This window comes from Vulpes vulpes, chromosome X, assembly GCF_048418805.1.
Source record: "Vulpes vulpes isolate BD-2025 chromosome X, VulVul3, whole genome shotgun sequence".
Lineage (NCBI taxonomy): Eukaryota > Metazoa > Chordata > Mammalia > Carnivora > Canidae > Vulpes > Vulpes vulpes.
This window is the reverse complement of record NC_132796.1, coordinates 119308034-119323363: the sequence shown is the minus strand read 5'-3', so window position 1 is coordinate 119323363 and position 15330 is coordinate 119308034. Positions and strand designations below refer to the sequence as shown.

The window sequence follows — 15330 nt, the reverse complement described above, 5'->3', positions numbered from 1 at the left end:
AGGACTGGCAATCAGGGGGACCGAGCCAAAAGCCAGAAGACCCTGTGAGCTGGACCAAGCAGGAGGGACACTTCATTCCTTTAGGAATTGAGCACCTAATTGAACACCTGATTCCTTTAGGTCCACCAGGGAGCCCAGCCACCCACAGGGCCTGGGTGGTGGTGGGGGTGGGAGGAAGAGGGCAGAGTATGTTTCAACATGGTGTCACACAGGACTCTCAGATTTGAGCGTGGCCACAGAAACTCATTCCTGCCCCTGTCACCCCACTTGCCAACACCTCCTCTCACAAAAGGTGAGAGGAAAGACAAGTGCTGGTGTGATCCCCGTGTCAGACAAGGGCCTGCCCATTCTCTGGGCCCACACAGAAGTGAGAAACCTGGGACCCAGCTTGAGCCCTCCCTGCGCCTTCTCCCTCCCTGAAGCCTGGAGCGCCCCCCCCCCTTTCTCTTAAACCCTCTGCCTAAGGAGGCCCAGGCCATCACCATCTGGTCTGGCCTACTCCAGAAGCCACCCTCTGCTCCAGGATTACTACCTCCCTGCTGCCCAGTTCACCCCACAGCGGGGCTGATCCTTGCCATCCCTTTACTTCAAACCCAACAGGGCTCTCCACAGCCCTTGGGGGGTAATTGTCCCAGGTCCCTGGCAGACGGGGGCAGGCTGACAGATTTGGGTGCTTGCTCCAAAGAAGGCACCAAGGGCCTCCGGTGGGCCAGACTCTGCTCCGGGTGCTGGGCACCCTGGGGCGAGAAACATGGGCAAGGCCCCTTCTCCTGGGGGGCTTGCCACCTGGGGAGGGAGGCCCTGATGCCCCAAAGCTGAGGCCCAAATCTCTGCTATCTGTCACACGATGACCCATAAAAACAATGCCGCTGATGTGAATATGGATGGAGAGTATTCCAGATTCCACTTTTTGCTGTGGGTGGACGGGCAGAGGAGGCCTCAGGGAGGAGAGGACCTTTCTGCCAAGATTTGGATGAGGAAGAGGAGGAGGAGGAGGAGGAGGAGGAGGAGGAGGCCACTACCAAGGGAAGGTCTTGGGGTGGGTTGTCCCACACAGAGGAGGAGGGAAGGCAAAGGCCACAGGTGAGAAAGAGCCGGGTATGGTGCTCTGGGGCAAGCCGAGAAGGCCGATGAAGCAGGAGTTTGGTGAGAGGTGCTGGGGACTGCTGGTACGGAAAGAAGAGCAGAGGAGGAGGCCAGCTCCCTGGGTGGGAGTGGAGGGGTGGAGGGGAGGGCGTGTGTGGTGCAGGCAGGGAGGGGGAGTGGTGGTGGGGAGCAGCAGAGAGGGACTGTTGGCCAGGGAGGGGACTTTGGAGTTTCCTTAGTCTAGGGAGATGAGGAGCCACAGGGAGGACTTGACACTGGGGAGGAGCAGAATCTGGTGGTGTTGCAAAGAGTTCGCCCTGGCTGCCACATGGGTGGGAGGAAGGTAGACAGAGAGGCCAACCCGGAGGCTGGGAGAGTAGGAGACAGGAGATGAGGCCAGGAACCATGGAGACGTGGAGAGGGTTAGCAGGCATCCACTAGAGTTGACAAAATCCCACAATGGGTCAGATTGAGAGCGGAGAACAAAGGAGAGGGGAGAAAAGAATCCTGGCATCTTTGCTGGAGCAACCAGGTGGAAGGCGGGACCCTTGGGGGATGCCGAGGGAAGCGGCCGGTGTGTCCAGGGGGATGAAGTGCTCCTGTCTGGACATTTGGACGTCTTCATTCTGAAGTTCCCCTGGACCATCCAAGTGGGCAGTTTGGTGAGCCCACCAAACTGTGCGGAGCTCAGGGGAGGGGTCCCGCCCAGACACAAAACATTTGGAGCCGTCAGCAAGCAGAGGGTCTCTCGGATGAGCGGGCCTCAGGTGAGAATGGTGTTGGAGGCCCCAGGGGTCCTGGAGCTGAGGCTGGGAGCCCACCTCCACCACACTGAACTCAAGCAAAGGAGAAAGAGGAGGGAGTTCCAAAGTTGGGCAGGCAGAGAGGGAGGAGATTAGCCCAAAGGTGGGGGCTCACAGAAGCCGAGGAAGGAAAAGGTTTTGAGAAGGAAAGAGGGTCAGCTGCGCTGAGACAGTGGAGCAAAGTGAGGGCTGCAAGGTGACAAAGGAAATGTAGTTGAGGCGTCACAGCCCAGCCCTGGCAGAGGAGGGGAATGGGTAGGGTACCCCAAGGGAGAGCCAGAGAGTCCTGGACCTGGAGTCAGCAGGTATGGAAGGAAGGAGAGGAGGAAGAAGCGAGGCTGAAAACCGAGGGAATGAATTGACAGTTGGCAACATGGGACCCACATACATCCCCGTGGGAGCGCCCTCTCTGGGGAATGATCCCAGATAGATCATGGCGGAAACCAAGAAAGAGGACAACGTGGGGCACCAGCCATGGTGGGGCTAACAGCAAGGTTTGGTGGGCAGAAATCGTCACAGTGGGCGTTAAGGGCAGCGGTTCACGTGTATCAGGAGAGGCAGTCTTGGTCCTCAGTGGGGAGAAAGGGAGGGAGTCCACACACGAGGCGGACTGGGAAAGCTGGTTTGTGGCAGAACCCCTGCACTTCTTCATTCACCCAGCACTTACCACCCAGGAGACAAGAGAGCTGGGGGAGTAAGGCCACACAGGCCAGCCAAGCTCCAACTATGAGACCAATTCCAGCGTGACCTGCTTCTGGGCCATGGGTGAGTGTAGAAAACATGAGAGTGCTTCGACCTCAATGCCAGGAACTCTCTTGTAGAAACAGGCCAATGAGGCTTCCCAGCACCGGGGAGGAAATGAGTAAAGGAGGTTCCCAGAAGAGGACCTGGGAATGGCTGACACACTTGTGCGGGGATGCCCAAGCTCACCGCCGACCAGGGCAGGGAAACACAAGGCACACAGTAGTGAGGTAGTGCTTCTCCCCGTGGGGGTGGGCAAGTGGCCGAGGCCAGAAGGGACCAAAGGCTGCTCAGGCTGTGGGGCACACAGGAGCATGCCCACGCTGCTGGTGGGAGTGAACACAGGTTCAGTCACTCAAGGGAGATAACAGATTAGCGACGCCTGGCCATGGCGGTGATGGGCACCCAAGTGCCCGAGTCCCAGCAAAACCAACCCTTGGTGTATGTGCCAGAGCCCGTTGTGCCAACAGCGGCTCAGCATCGCAGGGCGCTGGTGGCAGTAGTGTCTGTAATTCCTGAAGACTGGGAACAGTGTGAGTGCCCTTCCCTAGGGTCACAGACAAATAAGCCAGGGCTGAGATTCCACAAGGAGCGTGAGTGAGCTGGATGCTCAGGGAAACCGTGACCAGGAGAGCTTGAGAGTGCAAAGCAAGCCACAGAAGAGGATGTCTGGCCAGATGCCAGGCAAGGAAAGAGAAGGGGGGCAGACAGGGAACAGCCGTGGAAGGTGTGAACTGGAGGGAACCTGTCTGCCATCTGACTGGCAGGGAGGCTGTCCACATGGCACCAGACTCCTGTGACAGGACAGGTGCAGGGTGGCCAGAGACCCAGAGGGACTGGAGCCCCGTTTCACGTGGTGGCAGCGCTGCCCTAGTGCCGTGACTAGCCTAGGGAGCAAAGGAAAGGGGAAGGATCTGTGGAAGAAGGCTGAGTCGGGGACAGACAGTTGGCGGTCTCTGGGGAGGCACGACAGCCATGCTGTCCTCAGAGGCCAAGGCAGCAAATGTCTCACAGCCCATTAGGCTGGTGAGGGCACAGGGGGCAGGGGCCACACCCAGTGCTCCACTCCCAGCCCATTGGCTCTCCTGGACGCACCTTCAGGTAGAGTCCCCAAACCTATCGCTCCGCTGAGGCCCAGAGAAGGGGTAAGGACTTGCCCAAGGGCGCATGGTAAGTAAGATACAGGCCCAAGGGGTTGACCCCCAAGTAGCAGAAGCTGGTTCTTGGGATCGGCACTTGGACTGAGCAAAACAGGGGAGTCTGAGGCACCCTCCTTGGGGCTGGCCACTGGCGCTGGGGTAGCGCCTTGGCCCTTCGTGCACCCACCGCGGCCTCGGCCCCTGCGCAAGCGTGGGGACTGCCGACCCTCCATTGGGGTGGAGTGTGTGAATGAGCCTGTGCGCATGTGGCATTTACCGCACGTGACCGCACGTGGACGAGGTGCTTCTCGCCTAGCTGGGACAGGACCAGTTCTGGAGGTGGGGGAGGAGGAAAACAAGCGAAGAAGCCCCCATAACGCACCCCCCGCACGCACACACCCTGTTCCCCACCCATGCCAGAGCACAACGCGGGCAGGCGCGTCTCGGGCCTGTCCAGCCGCTCTCCCGTGGGCACCCGGGGATGCGGAACCCTCGCCAGGCTGATGCCCTGAGGTCACGTCCTGCGAGGGGCGAGAGGGACCGGCGGCGGTGGACGGGCTTTGGGTCTAGGACGGGGACTCCGAGTCGCGGACCCCCAGGGTCCCCACCTGTGCCAGCGGCCCCTCGGGGGCGGGGGCGTCACCGCAGGTGACGTCACGCGCGGTCCCGGGGTGCCCGCGGCGGTGGCCACAGGCCGGCCGCGTGACCCCCGCGCGCCAATGGCCGGGCGATCTCCGGGGCGACGCGGAGGGTCCGCGCTCTGCCGCCACTGCGCCCCCACCCCGAGTCCGCACTGCAGAGAGTGGTGGCGAGCAGGCGCCGGCGCGCCGGCCCACGTGCCGCGCAGAGAGAGGGACGGGCAGAGGAAGGAAGAGAGGGAGTGAGAGAGCGCCCCGGGCAAGAGGCGCGCACGACCCGGCCGCCGCTCCGCGCAGCCCCTGCGCGCCTCCCGCGGGGACCTCCACCAGGAAGGACCCCCACCCGAGGAAGGTACCAGACCCGGGGAGGGTGCGGGCTTGGCCCCCGGGAAACCCCGCCGCCCTCCGCCCGCCCCAGCGGGACTGCGGCAGCCCGCGGGGGCAGGGGGACGGGCTGGGGAGGGGGCCGTGGCCCCTGCGGGCCGGTGGAAGGCGGGGCGGGGCTGGAGCCTGGGCTGCAGAGGCGCCGCCCGGGGGAGGAGGGTCACCTGGGGGTGTGAGGGGGGGTGTCGGCATTAACCTCGCTCTCGCCCCGTTCGTATTCACAGGCTGTGGAGACCTGGGCAGTTCTCTCTGAGTCCTAGGCTCCCGCCCCAATTCATTCTCCCCCACCCGCCCAGTACCATCCTGGTCTGCTACGGAACCGTTTCCTGCCCCTGGTTTTAGCCCCGCGCAGGCGGAAATTGCGCGGGATGGCGGTGACGATGCTGCAGGACTGGTGCAGGTGGATGGGCGTCAGCGCTCGAAGGGGTCTGCTCATTCTGGGCATCCCAGAGGACTGCGATGAAGCCGAACTCCAAGAGTCCCTGGAGGCCGCCCTGTGGCCCATGGGCCACTTTACTGTGCTCGGCAAAGTGTTCCGGGAGGAGGATAATGCCACCGCGGCCCTAGTCGAGCTTGACCGGGAAGTCAACTATGCGTTGGTCCCCAGGGAAATCCCGGGCACTGGGGGTCCCTGGAACGTGGTTTTTGTGCCCCGTTGCTCAGGCGAGGAGTTCCTCAGTCGCGTGTTCCACTTCATGGAGCAACAGGGGCAGACGGTGGAGAGTGTGGCTGGGGCCCTGGGGCTGGGACTGCGCAGGGTGTGCTGGCTCCGATCGGTCAGTCAGGCAGTCCAGCCCTGGGTGGAGGCCATGCGGTACCAGCGCCTGGGCGTGTTTTCCGGGAGGGATCAGCCCGCTCTGGGGGAGGAGTCCTTTGAGGCTTGGCTACACCACACTGCCGACATGCTACATGTGTGGCAGGGGGTCTCGGAAAGGGAGAAGAGGAGGCGGCTGATGGAAGGCCTTCGAGGGACGGCCCTGCAGCTCGTGCACGGACTCCTGGCCGAGAACCCTGCCAGAACCGCGCAGGACTGCCTGGCGGCCCTGATCCAGGTGTTTGGAGACAATGAGTCCCAGGCCACACTCCGGGTGAAGTGTTTAACTGCTCAGCAGCACTCAGGAGAGCGGCTCTCTGCTTTCGTGTTGAGGCTGGAAGTCCTGCTGCAGAAAGCCATTGAGAAGGGGGCCCTGGCCAGAGCCTCAGCTGACCACGTGCGCCTGAGGCAGGTGCTCACCAGGGCCAACCTCACCGAGCCACTGGATGAAGCTCTGAGGAAGCTGAGAATGGTTGGGAGGTCTCCAAGTTTCCTAGAGATGCTGGGGCTTGTTCGGGAGTCTGAGGCATGGGAGGCCAGTCTAGCCAGGAGTGAGAGAGCCCAGGCGGAGGAAGGGGCTGGCGCCCAGGCCCATGCCCAGGCTGATGCCAGAGCCGACGCTAAGGCAGAGGATGATAAAGTGGACGAGAAGGAGCAGGAGCAGCAGGAGCAGGAACGGGAGCGGGAGGAGGAGGACACTGATGACCTTGATGCTGTCCCTGCAGGCCTAGGTCAGGCACGACCCTCAGAGGCCCCTGGGGGCCCCACCCCTGCCCAGATGGGCACTGCTTCCAGGGCGGGCCCAGGAGGTCCTGGCTATGAGCCAGAGGGCCTCACCCAGTCAGGAGACCGGGAGGCTGGGGAGCCCCTCGAGGAGGGGCTCAAGCCCATCCCAGACGAGTCAGGAAACGAGGATGGGCCTGGGGGGCTGGGCCTCCCCAAGTCCTCCTCAGGCAAATAGGCTCGGAAGGCCCAGGGGCCCCCTCTCCTCTCAGGCAGCCAAGTTCTGGAGGCAGGGGGAGGCCATGCCAGGGCGCAACCTCACCCCGCATGAGGAGCAGGGCCAAGGGAAGGGCCCACCCGGCCCAAGCCAAGCCCCCCGGGCACTCCACCACCCCGAAGGGGACCTGAACACTACCATCAGCCCTTCCAAGTGACCAAGACGACCCTGCTTGACACCAAATGGGGCGGGGAGACCTGCCCCCCACCCTCCCATGGCAGCACCACACCCAGCCCCAGTCCAGTCAGGCACACCCAATCCCTGCCAACTCAGGCAGCCAGCCTGGGAAGCACCCCTCAGTGGCCGGCCCCAGCCTAGGTGAGGGGCACCTGAAGCCATCTGCCACCCACGCTGGACTGGAAAATGTTAGGGACCATCTCAAGGGTGCCAGCCTCTTGGGCCTCCCAAAACGGGGACCCTTGCCCACTGACCCCCGGGGCACGTTGCTCCATGTTCTGGGAAGCCCACCTGTGTCTCTGTAAGCTCCTTAGTGACCCACGTGTCAAGCTACCCCTCCTCCCCACACCCTCCCCCCCCCCCCCACACACACACACTAGCCATCATTCCCATGCAGAGCCTTGAGGTGTGCAGGAACCTGCCGTGGGCGTCTTGGCCTCCCGGGGCACCCACCTGTCAGCACAGGCGCCATGAGCTTCAGTGTCCACCAAGGCTCTGCTCGCTCTCCTCCACTGTGGTGAGCTCAACCTCCGCTTTCTCGGTGTAGATTTAGGCCGAATGCTGCTTGCTCTTGTGGAGACGTGTGTGTGTGTGTGTGTGTGTGTGTGTGTGTGTGTGTGTTCTTATCTGAGCAGCTGCCCCCACCCCACCCCGGAGACCCTGAGCCCAGTTCCAGGAGATGGCGGGAAGGATGGAGGAGGGCACGGCCGGTGCTCACCCCGCGTGACCTCCGGAAGGAAGAACTGGCCCAACGACAGAAGTGGCCTGCGGCTGTCTCCACAGGAACTGTGCTCTGACGTGCCGCCTGTTGTCACTTGTGACTCAGTTTCCTTGGCTTGGCCAAGGGTCCCCTGCTGCCTTTTCAGCATCCTGGGACTGTCCCGTGCCGGCCATAGGGCAGGACCAGGCCCCAACATGTCTGCCGGGGGGGGGGGTGTCCTGGCGTGAGGGGACATGGCCAGCGTCCGTCATCCTGGCCAGAGGTTGATCGTGGCCCTCGGGAAGGGAGACTATGGCAGGAGGGCCATGGTGGTGGGGGATGCAGAGGCGCCCCGTTTGGGACCCTGAGAGGAGGGAGGCCGTGACCTATGGGCTCTACTGACCGTCAGACGTTCCCCTCTCTGTTGTCATTCCCTATCTTCAGTGGTTGCAGTACATTTTCTCTTCAATAAATTTCATTGAATGTTTCAGCCATGTCTTGCCTCTGCTCTGGGCTCTGGAAGGAACAACTTTCTACTGGAGCTGCAGGAGGGGATGGGGTTGTGAGTGGCAACATTAGTGTGGTACTGGAGTATTTCAGGGGTGTATCCAAGAGAAGTTGTGTGATCGTGATCACTTGGGCGGATGGAAACTGGTGAGAGGAGCTTACTAGAAGTGTGGCTGGTTGGGGCCACTAGAAACCTCAGGCAGCCCCCAGGAATAAAGAGGTTAGACTGTATAGTGAGGAGGGGACAGCAGATATCCTGAGGATCCAGGATTTGTGGAAACGCTGTATGCCTTAGGACATCCACTGGGTCTGAAAGTTCAAGTGCAAATCCCATAGACAAGCCAGTCTCCGAATTGCCTGGGTATGTTGTTGGATAGACCTATCAGGAGCTGCATGCTGGTGTGTGTGGCGAAGAGATCTCTCATCCATTTACAATCAGCCTACACTTGGAAGCCAACAAGAAGCCAGGCTCCATGTAGCCTCTGAAGGATTCTTTGGACTATCATAAATAAATAAAAATTAAAAAAAATAAATAAAAAAAACTTAAAATAAAAACCCTATCAGTCTAATTCTGGCTTCCTCATGAAGAATGTTACAACAATTTGGGATAAGACAGCTCTTTCTTGCATAGCCTCATTACATGCATCAAACACGTGAAGCAATCCTCAAGCCTAGGAACGGGATGCCTAAAACCACACTTCCCCCCCAGTAAAGAAGAAAATTTTGATAAACCTCATTAATTAATTTCGAAAGGCAAGGCAAACGGGACATTCCCAGGATGAAGACCAATAGACACAAATTTGTAAATCATTTAAAAATAAAAGAAAGGCCCTAATCATATCCTACACTAACATATCACACAAGAATACTACCATCACTGCCAACAAGAAGGTCTACCCCTAATGCCAGTTCGCTTCTAGCTGTAGCATTTCATATAGGGCAGGAATGTCTTGAACATGGAATGACTGCGTTTGTCTCCCAAGGATTTCCTCCCACTACACACGGCGTGAGGTCTGTGGAACCCAGCCTGCCCATTCTTTGGCTATCACACACCCCCAAGTCCAAAGAATCCTTCAGAGGCTACATGGAGCCTGGCTTCTTGTTGGCTTCCAAGTGTAGGCTGATTGTAAATGGATGAGAGATCTCTTCGCCACACACACCAGCATGCAGCTCCTGATAGGTCTATCCAACAACATACCCAGGCAATTCGGAGACTGGCTTGTCTATGGGATTTGCACTTGAACTTTCAGACCCAGTGGATGTCCTAAGGCATACAGCGTTTCCACAAATCCTGGATCCTCAGGATATCTGCTGTCCCCTCCTCACTATACAGTCTAACCTCTTTATTCCTGGGGGCTGCCTGAGGTTTCTAGTGGCCCCAACCAGCCACACTTCTAGTAAGCTCCTCTCACCAGTTTCCATCCGCCCAAGTGATCACGATCACACAACTTCTCTTGGATACACCCCTGAAATACTCCAGTACCACACTAATGTTGCCACTCACAACCCCATCCCCTCCTGCAGCTCCAGTAGAAAGTTGTTCCTTCCAGAGCCCAGAGCAGAGGCAAGACATGGCTGAAACATTCAATGAAATTTATTGAAGAGAAAATGTACTGCAACCACTGAAGATAGGGAATGACAACAGAGAGGGGAACGTCTGACGGTCAGTAGAGCCCATAGGTCACGGCCTCCCTCCTCTCAGGGTCCCAAACGGGGCGCCTCTGCATCCCCCACCACCATGGCCCTCCTGCCATAGTCTCCCTTCCCGAGGGCCACGATCAACCTCTGGCCAGGATGACGGACGCTGGCCATGTCCCCTCACGCCAGGACACCCCCCCCCCCGGCAGACATGTTGGGGCCTGGTCCTGCCCTATGGCCGGCACGGGACAGTCCCAGGATGCTGAAAAGGCAGCAGGGGACCCTTGGCCAAGCCAAGGAAACTGAGTCACAAGTGACAACAGGCGGCACGTCAGAGCACAGTTCCTGTGGAGACAGCCGCAGGCCACTTCTGTCGTTGGGCCAGTTCTTCCTTCCGGAGGTCACGCGGGGTGAGCACCGGCCGTGCCCTCCTCCATCCTTCCCGCCATCTCCTGGAACTGGGCTCAGGGTCTCCGGGGTGGGGTGGGGGCAGCTGCTCAGATAAGAACACACACACACACACACACACACACACACACACACACACGTCTCCACAAGAGCAAGCAGCATTCGGCCTAAATCTACACCGAGAAAGCGGAGGTTGAGCTCACCACAGTGGAGGAGAGCGAGCAGAGCCTTGGTGGACACTGAAGCTCATGGCGCCTGTGCTGACAGGTGGGTGCCCCGGGAGGCCAAGACGCCCACGGCAGGTTCCTGCACACCTCAAGGCTCTGCATGGGAATGATGGCTAGTGTGTGTGTGTGGGGGGGGGGGGGGAGGGTGTGGGGAGGAGGGGTAGCTTGACACGTGGGTCACTAAGGAGCTTACAGAGACACAGGTGGGCTTCCCAGAACATGGAGCAACGTGCCCCGGGGGTCAGTGGGCAAGGGTCCCCGTTTTGGGAGGCCCAAGAGGCTGGCACCCTTGAGATGGTCCCTAACATTTTCCAGTCCAGCGTGGGTGGCAGATGGCTTCAGGTGCCCCTCACCTAGGCTGGGGCCGGCCACTGAGGGGTGCTTCCCAGGCTGGCTGCCTGAGTTGGCAGGGATTGGGTGTGCCTGACTGGACTGGGGCTGGGTGTGGTGCTGCCATGGGAGGGTGGGGGGCAGGTCTCCCCGCCCCATTTGGTGTCAAGCAGGGTCGTCTTGGTCACTTGGAAGGGCTGATGGTAGTGTTCAGGTCCCCTTCGGGGTGGTGGAGTGCCCGGGGGGCTTGGCTTGGGCCGGGTGGGCCCTTCCCTTGGCCCTGCTCCTCATGCGGGGTGAGGTTGCGCCCTGGCATGGCCTCCCCCTGCCTCCAGAACTTGGCTGCCTGAGAGGAGAGGGGGCCCCTGGGCCTTCCGAGCCTATTTGCCTGAGGAGGACTTGGGGAGGCCCAGCCCCCCAGGCCCATCCTCGTTTCCTGACTCGTCTGGGATGGGCTTGAGCCCCTCCTCGAGGGGCTCCCCAGCCTCCCGGTCTCCTGACTGGGTGAGGCCCTCTGGCTCATAGCCAGGACCTCCTGGGCCCGCCCTGGAAGCAGTGCCCATCTGGGCAGGGGTGGGGCCCCCAGGGGCCTCTGAGGGTCGTGCCTGACCTAGGCCTGCAGGGACAGCATCAAGGTCATCAGTGTCCTCCTCCTCCCGCTCCCGTTCCTGCTCCTGCTGCTCCTGCTCCTTCTCGTCCACTTTATCATCCTCTGCCTTAGCGTCGGCTCTGGCATCAGCCTGGGCATGGGCCTGGGCGCCAGCCCCTTCCTCCGCCTGGGCTCTCTCACTCCTGGCTAGACTGGCCTCCCATGCCTCAGACTCCCGAACAAGCCCCAGCATCTCTAGGAAACTTGGAGACCTCCCAACCATTCTCAGCTTCCTCAGAGCTTCATCCAGTGGCTCGGTGAGGTTGGCCCTGGTGAGCACCTGCCTCAGGCGCACGTGGTCAGCTGAGGCTCTGGCCAGGGCCCCCTTCTCAATGGCTTTCTGCAGCAGGACTTCCAGCCTCAACACGAAAGCAGAGAGCCGCTCTCCTGAGTGCTGCTGAGCAGTTAAACACTTCACCCGGAGTGTGGCCTGGGACTCATTGTCTCCAAACACCTGGATCAGGGCCGCCAGGCAGTCCTGCGCGGTTCTGGCAGGGTTCTCGGCCAGGAGTCCGTGCACGAGCTGCAGGGCCGTCCCTCGAAGGCCTTCCATCAGCCGCCTCCTCTTCTCCCTTTCCGAGACCCCCTGCCACACATGTAGCATGTCGGCAGTGTGGTGTAGCCAAGCCTCAAAGGACTCCTCCCCCAGAGCGGGCTGATCCCTCCCGGAAAACACGCCCAGGCGCTGGTACCGCATGGCCTCCACCCAGGGCTGGACTGCCTGACTGACCGATCGGAGCCAGCACACCCTGCGCAGTCCCAGCCCCAGGGCCCCAGCCACACTCTCCACCGTCTGCCCCTGTTGCTCCATGAAGTGGAACACGCGACTGAGGAACTCCTCGCCTGAGCAACGGGGCACAAAAACCACGTTCCAGGGACCCCCAGTGCCCGGGATTTCCCTGGGGACCAACGCATAGTTGACTTCCCGGTCAAGCTCGACTAGGGCCGCGGTGGCATTATCCTCCTCCCGGAACACTTTGCCGAGCACAGTAAAGTGGCCCATGGGCCACAGGGCGGCCTCCAGGGACTCTTGGAGTTCGGCTTCATCGCAGTCCTCTGGGATGCCCAGAATGAGCAGACCCCTTCGAGCGCTGACGCCCATCCACCTGCACCAGTCCTGCAGCATCGTCACCGCCATCCCGCGCAATTTCCGCCTGCGCGGGGCTAAAACCAGGGGCAGGAAACGGTTCCGTAGCAGACCAGGATGGTACTGGGCGGGTGGGGGAGAATGAATTGGGGCGGGAGCCTAGGACTCAGAGAGAACTGCCCAGGTCTCCACAGCCTGTGAATACGAACGGGGCGAGAGCGAGGTTAATGCCGACACCCCCCCTCACACCCCCAGGTGACCCTCCTCCCCCGGGCGGCGCCTCTGCAGCCCAGGCTCCAGCCCCGCCCCGCCTTCCACCGGCCCGCAGGGGCCACGGCCCCCTCCCCAGCCCGTCCCCCTGCCCCCGCGGGCTGCCGCAGTCCCGCTGGGGCGGGCGGAGGGCGGCGGGGTTTCCCGGGGGCCAAGCCCGCACCCTCCCCGGGTCTGGTACCTTCCTCGGGTGGGGGTCCTTCCTGGTGGAGGTCCCCGCGGGAGGCGCGCAGGGGCTGCGCGGAGCGGCGGCCGGGTCGTGCGCGCCTCTTGCCCGGGGCGCTCTCTCACTCCCTCTCTTCCTTCCTCTGCCCGTCCCTCTCTCTGCGCGGCACGTGGGCCGGCGCGCCGGCGCCTGCTCGCCACCACTCTCTGCAGTGCGGACTCGGGGTGGGGGCGCAGTGGCGGCAGAGCGCGGACCCTCCGCGTCGCCCCGGAGATCGCCCGGCCATTGGCGCGCGGGGGTCACGCGGCCGGCCTGTGGCCACCGCCGCGGGCACCCCGGGACCGCGCGTGACGTCACCTGCGGTGACGCCCCCGCCCCCGAGGGGCCGCTGGCACAGGTGGGGACCCTGGGGGTCCGCGACTCGGAGTCCCCGTCCTAGACCCAAAGCCCGTCCACCGCCGCCGGTCCCTCTCGCCCCTCGCAGGACGTGACCTCAGGGCATCAGCCTGGCGAGGGTTCCGCATCCCCGGGTGCCCACGGGAGAGCGGCTGGACAGGCCCGAGACGCGCCTGCCCGCGTTGTGCTCTGGCATGGGTGGGGAACAGGGTGTGTGCGTGCGGGGGGTGCGTTATGGGGGCTTCTTCGCTTGTTTTCCTCCTCCCCCACCTCCAGAACTGGTCCTGTCCCAGCTAGGCGAGAAGCACCTCGTCCACGTGCGGTCACGTGCGGTAAATGCCACATGCGCACAGGCTCATTCACACACTCCACCCCAATGGAGGGTCGGCAGTCCCCACGCTTGCGCAGGGGCCGAGGCCGCGGTGGGTGCACGAAGGGCCAAGGCGCTACCCCAGCGCCAGTGGCCTGTGCTAAACAGGGTGACCCAGAGTCCTGGTTTGCCTGGACTTTTTCCATTTTGACTGTTTCAAGTCCACTGTCTGCAAAAGCTGCTTTCTCTATGTGGAACCCAATACCTTGGGCCTGCCTTTTCCTGATGGTAGTAGGCAGTGTACTGTTCTGCATCCCAAGGGTCCCAGGGGCATCAGAAGGAAGGAAGGAGGGACTGCCCTTCTGACAAAGGATCCAGTGGTCCTGCTTGCTCTGCCAACTACATCCTGGCTGGCCTCCAGTGGGCAGGGCTCTCCCAAGCCACACAAGGAGGAGAGTGTGGTTGATTACCTGATGAGGTTCATTCACCCAACCAGGTCTGAAAATTCACCTTATACTGAGTGTGGCATAGAACTGCCCACTTATATTCCCACTCCACATTGTGACGATGCATTCTGTTAAGGGATATGTTCAAGGGCATGCACCTTATTGTGTATAGGTAGAGTTGAAATTGGATCCTGAATTGGTCCCCATAATTCTGAGTAGGGACGCCTGGGTGGCTCAGCAGTTGAGTGTCTGCCTTTGGCTTGGAACATGATCCCGGGGTCACTTGATGGAGTCCTGCATCGGGCTCCCTGTGTGGAGCCTGCTTCTCCCTCTGCCTATTTCTCCTCCTCTCTCTGTGTGTGTCTCTCATGAATAAATATTTTTTAAAAATCCTTTGAGTAGACTTGGGACTATTTTTCTTCTGGTTGTTTCATTCACATTAGAATTTACTTGTCTTGTTTCTGTCTACTCAAGTCCTTGTGAGGAGGAAAAATCCTCATATTTACTAGACAGAAAATTGGCTCAACCTCAGACTTGTAGGTTTCCTTCTGCTCAATCAATTAGGAAATGGCAAAATTGTCTAAGATTATTTTCTCTAATACTCATGAATTATTTTCCATGGTATATGGAATGAGACTGAGTCAGGGGTGCTTTGAAAGTCTACCATGTGTGTCTTTTTTGCTATTTTGCTTTTTTGCTGTTTTTGCTTAAAAACATTTCATAGGTTACTTAGACTCCATGTCTCTGATAAAACATTTGGTTGCCAAAAGCCAACACCTTTCCTGGAAAGGCAATGAAATAGCATGGTGTTCTGCAAGACTACACACTGGTCCCAGTTTTGCTACTCTGAGGACTTACTCATCTACTCAACTTAGAGAGGCAGAAAGGGAGTCTCAGAGAAGGGATTCAGTAGCCCAAAGTCACACAATGAGTAAATGGCAAAGTTATGAGGCATCATGGGGAGATGCAAAGTACAGCCAAGGCCAAGAGGGTTATCCAGAATTTATCTGGGAAGAGGCAAGTAGAGTCCCAGTCAGGTGCAATGAAGCAGATCTATGGATGTCCTGGATGTCAATAAAGAAGTATTTGGGGACACAAAGGTCGAAGTGATAGATTTCAATATGTTCATTTCGAAAGCTTTTGAACATTTTTTGTGATTGGTGTTAACCTTCACTCTGGTTTTAGGGCCTCCTCAACTCTCTGCTCAAAGGACAATAAAGAATAATATCTCCTCCATTCAAATAGAAGATCTTTGTTTTTTTTTGTTTTTATTTTTATTTATTCCTGAGAGATGCAGAGAGAGAGAGAGAGAGAGAGAGAGAGGCACAGACACAGGCAGAGGGAGAAGCAGGCTCCATGCAGGGCGCCCAACATGGGACTCAATCCTGGGACTCAATCCTGGGACTCCAGGACC

The 15330-nt window shown here is 59.8% G+C and overlaps 2 protein-coding genes across 2 annotated transcripts; one reads left to right on the top strand and one right to left on the bottom strand.

Annotated features, from left to right (window-relative positions):
• Nucleotides 1-4415: 4415 nt before the first annotated feature.
• Nucleotides 4416-7972, top strand: PNMA6A (PNMA family member 6A). Its single transcript, XM_025989073.2, has 2 exons — nucleotides 4416-4759; nucleotides 5016-7972. The coding sequence occupies exon 2, from the start codon at nucleotides 5160-5162 to the stop codon at nucleotides 6564-6566; it is 1407 nt and encodes a 468-aa protein (XP_025844858.1). The 5' UTR covers nucleotides 4416-4759; nucleotides 5016-5159; the 3' UTR covers nucleotides 6567-7972.
• Nucleotides 7973-9565: 1593 nt separating this feature from the next.
• LOC112912367 (paraneoplastic antigen-like protein 6B) lies at nucleotides 9566-13080 on the bottom strand. Its single transcript, XM_025989071.2, has 2 exons — nucleotides 12780-13080; nucleotides 9566-12523 (listed from the first exon to the last, which is right to left on the bottom strand). The coding sequence occupies exon 2, from the start codon at nucleotides 12377-12379 to the stop codon at nucleotides 10973-10975; it is 1407 nt and encodes a 468-aa protein (XP_025844856.1). The 5' UTR covers nucleotides 12380-12523; nucleotides 12780-13080; the 3' UTR covers nucleotides 9566-10972.
• Nucleotides 13081-15330: the final 2250 nt, after the last annotated feature.